The following is an 11,936-nucleotide window of genomic DNA, read 5'->3' on the forward strand; positions in this document are numbered from 1 at the left end:
CTGTATCAAGGTGTGATAGATAAGGACACAAACAGAAGAGAGCATGACACTAACTCATACTCAATGGATAATAGGCCATTACTAAATACAGAAGATTCTCTGGATACATCACCAATCTGTCCTAAAGGAAGTTTAATAGAAGACTCTCTTGAAACTTCACCATTTTGTCCTAAAGGAAGTTTAATAGATAACAATAAATATGAAGGTAATTCCATAGATGTGAGTTCTACACAGAATACAATGACAGGGGATGATGCGATGAACTATATAACAATAAAGAAGGAAGGGATTGATAATGATGATGATGATGATGATGATGATGATAATGATAACCAACAAACAAACCAGCACTCTAAATGCATACAACACGAGGACAAAAGTGAACACATACCTACCAAAGCCAAGAGTCTTAGCAATGAACCCTTTCCAACAGGACTAATTAAAGCCCAACTGCATGCAGATACTAGTGAAACGTCAAGAGGTATACAGTTGAACAACTATGAAAAATATGGCATTTACTATGATACGCCTCAAAACCAAAATAAACATATTAAAGTAGGAAATAAGTGTATCTTTGAAGCAAAGGAAAAATCATATATATACACAGAGTATGGTAAAGGGTTTCATGGAAATGGTAATTTAAATCTAAACAGAAACATACGAACCAACACAAATATTGGAAATTCAGACTTTCAAGGCAGTTGTATTTTGAAGAATAATCCACTAATCCACAGCTATAAAAGGCCTTTTGTGTGTAAAGTGTGTGGTAAAGATTTTTATAATCATTGCACTCTAAAAACCCATACACGAGTCCACACAGGTGAAAGGCCATTTGTATGTAAAGAGTGCGGTAAAGGTTTTCATCAACGTGGTAATCTGAACAGACACGTAAGAATTCACTCTAACGAGAGACCTTTTGTATGTGAAGTGTGTGGTAAAAGTTTTCATGAAAATGCAACTCTGAAGAGACATATGCAAATCCACATGAATGGCAGGTAGGCCAGTCATATGCAGAGTGTGGCATGGGTTGTCATGAAAGTTCAAGTACTGTACTTATCTGGACAGACACATACAGTGTTGCAGAACTGAAAGCCTTTTGATGCCAAGAGTGTGATTAAGGTTTGTTTTTTTTCAAATTGGCTGATCACAAAAATGTGGGAATTTACTGAAATCTATCACCTGTATAGCTAGTAGACCAGAGGATAGGTCACAGAAAATTTGTGCATAATACTTCTCCATATCTACAATGTATGTGAAGTGACTTCATCAGAGTAGCAATCTGATGACAGATAAGAAGCTACAGAAATGAAAGACCCTTTCAATGTAGTAAAGCTTTATGTAAGAGAATTCTTAAGTGTACACATCATCAATGAGAAACCATGTGTGTGTGTGTGTGTGTGTGTGTGTGTGTGTGTGTGTGTGTGTGTGTTAAGACATTGACAGTGGTGAAGAATGGGATGGGGGGGGGGATAATGGATAGTATGAAAATAGCAGTCTGGTGACATACTTGTCACCATAGAAATTAAAGGCCATAGAAATTAAAAGTTATGTAAAAGTTTTCATAAAAAATTGCACTCTAAAGTACACAGTTGTACAGCTTTCCACCAAATCATTATTTATGAAAAGAGTTAATTAACTTATTTACAATATATTTATTTGGATAAATTTGTATGTATAGCTTAATAAGTTCATATTGGTATGTTTAACTTGGGTATTTTACAAATTCAAAATTACATCAATCAATCTAAGGCCTAAAAAAAATAATTGTTTGGTTCCGGTTACCCAACCCCACCTAGTTTTTCACTGCTGACCCTCAACTTTTTTTTACATATTTGAGAAAAATTAATAAAATCGCAAAATTGTGAAGTCTCACAAGAAATAGTGGATGCAGAAACTGACATCAATATAAAACTGTTCTTCAATCTGTAATGGCTGTACATCTGATAGGAATAAATACATAACACAGAGCCTATTTGGAAAACAATGGAAAACCTGAAGTAGACACTCACACATGGAGAACAACAATAAAATACGAAATCTACCTCCCCCACCTATTCTTAAATTGAGCGCAATCGGAACCACACAATTTTTTTGTGAGGCCTAACTATACAGATTTTGAATTTTCTTTTCTTTTTCTCTGCTGTTACTTTTGCATTTAAGGAAATGTATAAAAATAATTAATGAATAAATGATAAATAACCAATTTGCCTAAGTTTGCACAGAACTACATGGTATTGAAACTTCATTTTATGACAACTGGTACCCATTCCATGTGATTTTGCAATACATTTATGAATATGTGATGTTGGTAAAAGTAGTGGTCATTTTAAAATGAATCAAGGGGAGACAGCATACAAGCTTTTAGTGAAGCACTGGAAAATATTTTGTTAACGAAGTTAGTGAAAGTGTCTTACTGGACATGCGTATGTTCTGACGCTTGATAACCGTGACAAATTTTGTCACTGACTGGATAACATTGGTGATCACAAGGATTCAGTAGAGCGTCCGATGTGGTAGGAATGAGGAAAGAATGAAGCCGGGGACGATCGATAGATTTTACATACAATCATTGGTTAGCACAAAAACACACATGGTGATCATCCATTTTCTTTTCATAAAAATGACATTAGAAAGACAGATATTTGAATATGTAATATTTTCCTATAAAATTATGTGAATGTCTGTGGAATATGGAATGTAGTTGTATACACTTTCCCCACATAGCATAGATATTGGGCTAGGAACAAGCTATTGATGAAGCAATGAACATAAAAATTAATTTTTGGGGAATAAAAAAAGATCGATGTCATTATTTTTACTTTTTTTTTTAATTTCAAGACTTTTTTAGCACTTCTAAAGAAAATTGTGCAAACTCATCATTATATGTGTATAAAGTGTATACAGTATATATTTCTCTTTTTTTTAAATTCCATGTTCGGTCAAATTCAAAAATAGAAATAAACATTGATTGAAACTAGCACTCGAAAATCAATTTGATTTTGTTTTGCCCACTTACAACACCCCCCCCCCAGTAATTGACTCACCGGCCCTGGGCCCTATCAACGAATGTCTTAGCTGGGAAAAAAAACGTGGAAGAGAAATTACAAATGATGCAGATCTGTTTTACTTCTTTTAAACTTACCTTGTTTTTTAATTTTATTTTTCATTATGATTATTATTTATGTGAATCTATCAAGTTTTTTACATTTATATTTACTTTCACCGTGACGAATCTGCAACTGATAAATCTGAAACCCTAATCCAACATGGCGACCTACACGACGTCCGAAGACAGGACCATCAATCTCGACATTGCGTACGATGTTTGGCAGAGCGTTAAAGCTGTAGGGTATTCCAAAATGACAAATAGCGTGTTTGCAGAACATTTACTGTACATACACAAACAATATTGTGGGAAATGTTTCCCGGATGATTATCATCAAGAAAACCAGGAACAAAGTTACCACCAACAGGGTCAGATTCAGAAGATCGAGAGAGAACGACATATCGTGAATGATGCAGTCCCACAGTCCACGTCCATAACGATGAAGTAAGCCACTGATATATTATAAAGTGACTGGCGTTTGTATATATTTCTTTAGCTGAACTAGTATCAAACATTGAAACACTCTATTCCCCATTATTACAGCCATAAGGGGGGGGGGGGGCTCCACTGTGACTTTCTACATAATGTATATGTAGTTGGCTTGGATCTATTATAGATTCCTGGGCAGACTGATCTATTCTGCCTAAGATATATCAGGACTATATGGTTTAGCTGCGAGACCTCACGCTTTCTTCTTAACACTGAAAGGTGAGCATAAAAGCCAGAGTGGTCTAGCAGCAAGACTAGACTATATATTACTATCTCAAGTTAATACCTCATTACCCAAATCAGACTCCAATTACTGTGATTTTCTGTCATGAATTTTGATGGAAATAATACAAGATGGTTTACATGCATCCAAATCACACTAGACTAAAATTGTCTTACACATGAATATATTCATGTTTAGCCATTTTAAGAACATTCACAATGACACTATCCTTGTTTCTGTAATAGTTAAAACAGCCACTTTCATAATTAATAAAGATATGGCTTATGAGTCCCAAATGTTGGGCTCTGCCTCTTCAGTCGTACATCAACCCAAAAAAGTCATCCATTTTGAGACTAGATTACATGTATATATAATACAATATGTACTACCTTAGTTCCATCTTCTCTGGCACATTAAAATCTAACTCACAGATATGACTTCTTACACTTCTCTTTTTATTTTACCCACAGATACATTAAATCAGAACCTGTAGATTATCAGTGTCAAGACCCAGAAGAGTCTGGACAAGAAGATGAAGCCGGACAAGAAGATGAAAATACCTCTTACTCAGTTGATAACCACCAGTTGCTAAGTACAGAAAACTATTCTGAAACATCACCATACTATTCTAGAGAAAGTTCAACAAACAATGATGGACATCCATGCAGTTCTTTAGACACTAGTTGTACACAAAATACAGGTGGTGATGTCATGAACTCCATAACAATAAAGAAAGAAGGGAATGATGATGATGATAATGATGATGATGATGACCAAACAAAACAGGGCAAATGTGAACAGATACTACCCATTATTGCAGAAAGTGCCAGCAGTGAAGCCTTTCCAAATAGAACAGTTCAACTCAAACTACATACAGATACTATTGAAAATACAGACAGTGTGCATTTGAATAGTAATGAAGAAAATTACATTTACTGTAAAATTCCACCAACCGAAAACATAGATAGTGAAGTTCGAAGTAGCTGTAAGACTGTCACAGAGAAAAATATTTTTGTATGTACAAAGTGTGATAAAAGATTCACTCAAAATGGTAATCTGAAGAGACACATGCAAATCCACACAAAAGAGAGAACATTTGTATGTGAAGTGTGTAGAAGAGTTTTTAGTCGAAATGACCATTTACAAGCACACATAAGAATCCACACAGATGAAAGACCCTTTGTGTGCAAAGAGTGTGGTAAAGGTTTTCACCAAAAGCAAAGCCTGAAGGAACACATGAAACGCCATACAAATGAAAGACCATATGTTTGTCTAGAGTGTGGTAAAGGCTTCAATCAAAGTAGCAGTCTGAAGACACACCTGAAAATCCACTCTAATGAAAGACCATTTGTATGTGAAGAGTGTGGTAAAGGATTTTGTCGACGTGACCATTTGGAGACACACATTAGAGTTCATACAAATGAAAGACCATATCTGTGTACTGAGTGTGGTAAATCATTCATTTCCAATGGCAGTCTGACAGTACACATACGGAGCCACCGAAAAGAAAAACAATTTTTATGCACAGAATGTGGTAAAGGTTTTTGTCGAAATGACTATTTGCAAGCACACGTAAGAATTCACACAAATGAAAGACCATTTGTGTGCAAAGAATGTGGCAAGGATTTCCATCAAAGTGACAGTTTAAGGAAACACTTGAAACTCCACACAAATGAGACACTCTATGTATGTCACGAGTGTGGCAAAGGTTTTCATCAAAGTTGCACTCTGAAAGCACATATTAAATCCCATAAAACTCAATAAGTATTTGTATGTAAAGAGTAAAATATTTTAAACAAACTGTAAATACACAAAATATTTCATTCAAACGAAAATCTAGAGTAGTGTAGAGTTTATCTGTGGCATCAAATCTTTTCGAAATGAAGAGAGATCTTCGAATTCACGGATAGCCTCTAGACTAATTTGTATGTGACAAATATGGGAAAGGTTTCCTACACAAGTGCAATAAAAAATGACTTAGTATATCGATATTCTATGAAGATTAAGTAAAACTGGAACTCGGACATGCAAAAATAGACATGTGGTGCCAGCATTCATATTGATTTTTCCATACTTTGTGAAATCAAGAGTACACAGAAAATCATTGTTGTGTAAATATATGAAATCTAAGTCTTATTGAAATTCTCCATTCAGAGAGGAATTTCCAATGCCATGTAGCAAGAACAAAGTATACACATATCAATATGATTAAAATCTGGTCAATTCTCGGTACCTATAATAGAATTTCACCTGCTAGAGGTTCAAAATACAACAAGAAGGTTGACTTTCTCGGTACCTGCAATAGCATTTCATGTCATGCTAGAGGGGCAAAGTACAACAAGAAGGTTGCTTTATTCTCAGTACCTGTAACAGCATTTCTCCTCATGCTAGAGGGTCAAAATACAACAAGAAGGCCAACTTATTGTCACAAGTGTTGATAGTGGAGTGGAAGTCTATGTGTCAAGCAAGAAATTGAATGTTCATTATTTTCACAACATGCATAGGTGGTTACACTGGTATACTTCTATTTCAGGTACAAAGAATTAGGCAAACGTCCTCCTTTCCAGGGTTGGATAACAAAAGCAAAGGCTGTAGAAATCTAAGTGATTGAAATCTGGTCGATGCAAAGAGGGAGATTTTATTTCCAATATACATTCTACATTTAATAGACTGGTGTATTTTACAGAAATAAATATATATAAAATATATGTCGTGATACTAATATATAATAGGTTTTTTATACCTGATAGAAAAAAATGAAATTTATGTTACTGGATATGGTAAACATTAGAATAGTAATACAACCATAATAAACACAATTCAACAAAACTTTAACCCAACTTGAAAGTGAATATGTGTTTGATGTCATTGTATGGTAGCTGAACATGTATGAAGACTTGAAAAGAAAATCATTTAGTGCATTGGGTTACAACATTGTACACAAAGACTAGCTAGTTCATATATTATTTAGCCTTAACCCTTACTATTTCACCATGACTGTTTGTGTCATATATAATTTACTAGGATGGTAAATTGCAATGTAACCTGACTAAGTCGACGGGTATGTACCTACGCCAGAATTTGTATGTATATTAGAGGGACACATATCCATCTATATGTAGACAGGGTGTGACCGATATGTACGTGTTTCATATTTCACAGTATGACAACTCTTTCTTTTCAACCAGAGATAAATCGTCACCAAAAAAGGACAGGGCAGAAATAAGACAAGCACAAGTAATTCTCATGTTTCGACCTACAATCACGTTCTGCTTCATTCATTCCAACTTAGTAGAGCATGTGTCGCACCGAAGCCTACAATTCCAAAAGTCATATTTGTAACTTGTCATTTTGGCATCGGCAGTCTATTTTGAGGTCTAGGGGGTCAAGTCTATACTTGTAAATGGTTAAAGTTGCACGAGTTGTAACTGGTGTTGATATCAGTGAGACAACTAACAATATATTAACTGAAAAGTATTAAAAATACCAATAATTAGACAATGAACATGTTGGTCAATTGCATCCATAACTTTTACATTAACAGGTTAAAATCATGATTACATTGAGTTGATGATATTGGGTGCGGACCACAAAATCTATTTCAATGGATTTATTGAACCATATTACACGTATAGTATGTGTACAGCTACACAAACATATAAATAGGTGCGTTGAATACTGTTTAGGGTGTATGATATTATGAGTAAGTTATTATATCTAACAAAAGAGTTTCAAAATGGTTTCAATTGCAGCTAGTGCAGCATATTAAGGCCTACTCTAAGACATTTCATTGTAAGTTGTACTAATTCATAACTACTTTATACATCTAAGAATTTGAAGTCGACTTATTACACAGCTCTAATGAAACTCATGCAAGTTTTGATTGGTTGTGTAGCCACGTGAATGCACAACACAAGTATACATACTTTCTTCTTCGTACTTTGCGGATTAAATTGGTTACATACAATTTCAGCTTTTTTTTCAGTCTAATACAAATACCTTCATTAGGGGATGAACTAATTAAAGTCACACAACAATGAGGAACATGTTTCATCTCCGACAAAAGGTCTGAGGTTTTATGCATAAACTTACTATGGTCTTCTTTTCAAAAGCCTACCTCTTCATGAATATGTATAAACTCCACCATAAAACACTGCATCGAGATGAAATCATTAACCCGTGCACAAACAAGGTGTCTTCCTTGTCTGTGAATGTGATGTGTACTACTACGATATCGATCAGTTCTGTTCTGTTGTTTACATTGTCTGAAATTTCTATAGACTACTATTTGTAATGCCATACACATTGTATAGTCAACTGGCATAAATTATCAGTGCAAGTGAAGCCAATATCACATATCAATATAAAAAAAACATTGGCTTGATCGGCAACTGCCAGTGTCGACATCTTTACAAAGTCCTGGGCAGAAATTGTCTATCATATTTTAACGACCCCGTGTATAATAATTGCTAGGATCCATTCCCAGTTATGTTAATATCCTAGGCTCTTTGGGTAAGCTAGAGAAAATACCAATATGATCTATCAGGTTGGGTCCAACAATCAGAGATTCCAACCCTAGTGCCCGAATTTTTTTAGAGATCGCAAGGTCCATCGGAACCTTCTTGGAACATTTTACACCTGGAGACAACAGATAATCTATAACTTTTCCTACATTCTGTTGACTGTATAATACTGCTAGGGTACAACACGCCGGTGCCTTTTGTGTGAAATAGAGTTGAGGAGAAATACTACATAACTGGCGAATGTTTTGTCTTCCTATTGATTTTGCTACTAAAATGAAATACACAATAAACGTTATAAACAGTTGAACTCTATATTTTAAGGGTTTCTTTCCATTTCCCCGACACCGTCGTTCAAAACACAGAATGATAATTCCACCTGCAAAACCAAATGCTCCTAAATCAGATAACTGTCGCCAACTCCATCCATAGCCCTGCCATTCTTCGGGAAAGTAAAGTTTTAAAGATACAAAGTTATCTCTGTTGACGTGGACCAAATCACCACGTATGTATTTCTGTTCTATTTTTGTTGTCAATACATAGTGCAACACTTCAAAGAAATTCCAATGGAGTAACGCATCATCTTCAAGAATAAGTGTATATTTAGCATTAAATTTCGCTATTTCACGTAAACATAATCCATAGTCATATTTCTCCTTTTCGTAGCGGTTTCTGTGTTTCAATACATCGACCTCTGTTACATTGGCATATATGTTGATCACGTGGATATATTTTGACAGAAAAACAGCTTCTTCATATTTGTCATACTCGTAATCAAGGTTACATATTGACAGCTGAATTCGCGTTCGAATCTTCAAATCAACATTATCCAATAACATTTTCACTCTTGCAGCCATTTCAAGGATATACATGGGTCTGTTGTGTTGATTCTTTTTGGCCATTCTTTTTACGGTCAGTATACCTATCGCAATGTAAACTGGTTGGTTGACACTTTGGCGTGACACGGTTTTGTCCAATGCTGGTAGATTTCGGAAATAAGTCACAGCATCCATAGCTGCCTTGTCTCTTGTTTTCGATAATTCCGACATAACGTCCACAGTGTCAAGTTGTCGAAGTTCATAGTATATGGAAAACGGTTTGTCGTAGTACAAGAAAGGTAACACAACAAAAAATGTAATAAAGCATATAACCAATGCGTTCCACAGTACCTGTCGACTAGTACAAGTATTAGTGTCCATAGTGAGTGACAACAACTTATCTTCAAGCTGCACAGTACAGTATTACATTGTGTATCCCGGTGTTGGATGCACTTTGAATGGTCAAAACTGAACCAAATGTCCTAAAGGATCATTACATCTGTTTCTTTAGTTTCCTTTGACGACAAGCCGTACCACACTATTTGCATACAAATGGTCGTTCACCTGTGTGGTGTCGTGTGTGTGCTAGCGCTTGTAAAGTGTCATTACGAGTAAAACCGTTTCCACATTCCTGACATGAGAATTCTCTTTTGGGTGTGTGGCTTCTGAAGTGAATTTTTAGATGGTTTCTTTGATAAAAAACCTTTGCCACACTCCTTACATAGAAATGCCTTTCCGTTTGTATTGATTTTTAAGTGACCTGTTAGACTCTTCCTTAGAGGGAAACTTTTGCCACACGCTTTACACACAAATGGTCTTTCGTTTGAATGGCATTTCATATGTGACTGCAACTTGTGTACATGTTTTGTATGATAAAAGAACTTTCGATAGTTTGAACAAGACCGTGACACTGTACGTGTATTTCAAATACTAATATACTAGTTGACGTCACTATATGGGTGGAGAGATGTGTGTCAACAAAACAACTTATAATTAGTGGCAGCCAAACACTGAGACAAAAGCGTGGAAACACGCAATGAAAGTCACTCTTAAGTTTGGTGGAAATTGTCAAATTCTTTAATTCATAAAGGAAGGCCGAAGGACTGGGATTTGACAACCCGCTCCGAATGGTTACAATACTACAGTTAACTGACAAAATGGGTTGTGGTGGATGGGTTGCAAATTAGACAACTTCACCTGTACAAATCGATAATACACGTCATGAAAACGGGAAGGAGATACGCTAAAGGGCGCCTCCAATTATACCCAATCAGACTCAGACCACTAATGAATATTTTAGTGGTCCGAGGTTATATACACAGACAAGGAACACAAAATTGCAGTCCCCTGCTTTTATAATGGTATGCCTTCGCAATTCCGTGATCAAAGAATGTACACTTATTATGGAATCCAGGATGAATAAAGTTTAAACGTTGCAAACCTTTCGGAATTCTCGCACATATTCTGACGGTGATGTTGATTTTGAGGGGAAATTCTGTTTGAAAATAGAATATACAAGTCAAGATTACTGACTACATAGCTCTTCAATGTAAGTATGAACAGTGAAAGTGAAAACAGCTAGTGTAATTCCCGTTTTTCGGACAAGGCAACACTATATCGCCATTCACATGCTATTGTTTGTAATTGGTAAAACAAAAGGCGTTCTATAGAATATCATATCCCTTCGTCTCTAACGGAAATGCAAGTTATTGAACATTCGGGACACACACATTTTTTTCAGTTAGAAAAAACTTCCCTTTTCTAATATGGAGATCAATCCCCCGCATCATTGTCACAAACCTGCGAAGAGGAGGCGGGGCCTTGATCGGCACAACATTGTTCAGTCATGGACACAGTCTCTCTGAGAGACATTCCTTACTGTTCACAAATATAGACATTTCTACTACTTCTAGGATACATCCATTTCGTAGGGTCTATGATCCATCTCAGACCACTAGTGGTCTGAGGGTCCATGTCATCCTGCTTGCATACGAAGTAAGTTGCCTACAAAGAGGCAGTCGTGAAACCTGGGCTGACCAGAAATGCTAGTAACTAAAGAACTAACGCATCTGTGTTCAAATATTAGCAATAAATCGACTATTTGGTAATTTTACCTCGCCTTGGCTACAAAAGTCCCAGTCCGGAGGACCAGAAATCCCGAAATCACAAGTTCAATCGTAATTTCTGGCTCCTCTTTTCGTACGATGCCCAAGTGGACATCCCGATCAAATGTGGCGGAGTTTGTTAGGCGGGACTTTGAAATCAGTCGAAACTTGAAAAGTTCCCATTTCGACAATTTTTGTGATCGTACCAGCATGGATGTATCTAGTCCTGTTTACATGACGGTGCACGAGTCTATATTACTGACTTGACTCTGGAGGTAGGTCAGAATCGAGTCCCGGATTACTCCGCATGCAAGCAGGACTAGGATGTATCCTAATAGATCCACTGGTACCAGCGACTACTATCGTAAAAAAGCTGTAAAATGGGTAGTCTTGCTGCTAGACGTTCGGGCTTTCTTTCGATGCTATAACTATAAGCGAACGAAGTTCGCATGTGAGGGCCTGCCCGAACAATAAAATGGGTACATATTCGATCGATTGCTAATATTTGAAAGCTTTGTACGTAATTCTTTTGTTATTGGTGCGAAAGTATTTTGCTTTCGCACTCACTATAGGCCGGTTACATTGCTTTTCGTAGGAAACGCGTGCACCGTCTGCAAGCAGGACTGTGATCCATATGGTACAACATCTGAGCAGAGACAAGGAACACAGTTTCTT

At 36.3% G+C, this 11,936-nt stretch overlaps 1 protein-coding gene across 1 annotated transcript; it reads right to left on the reverse strand.

Annotated features, from left to right (window-relative positions):
• Positions 1–8,304: 8,304 nt before the first annotated feature.
• Positions 8,305–9,387, reverse strand: LOC144441292 (GPI-N-acetylgalactosamine transferase PGAP4-like). The gene has a single exon (XM_078130850.1). It carries the CDS (start codon positions 9,385–9,387, stop codon positions 8,305–8,307), a length of 1,083 nt encoding a protein of 360 aa, XP_077986976.1.
• Positions 9,388–11,936: the final 2,549 nt, after the last annotated feature.

Source organism: Glandiceps talaboti, chromosome 10 (genome assembly GCF_964340395.1).
Source record: "Glandiceps talaboti chromosome 10, keGlaTala1.1, whole genome shotgun sequence".
Classification (NCBI taxonomy): domain Eukaryota; kingdom Metazoa; phylum Hemichordata; class Enteropneusta; family Spengelidae; genus Glandiceps; species Glandiceps talaboti.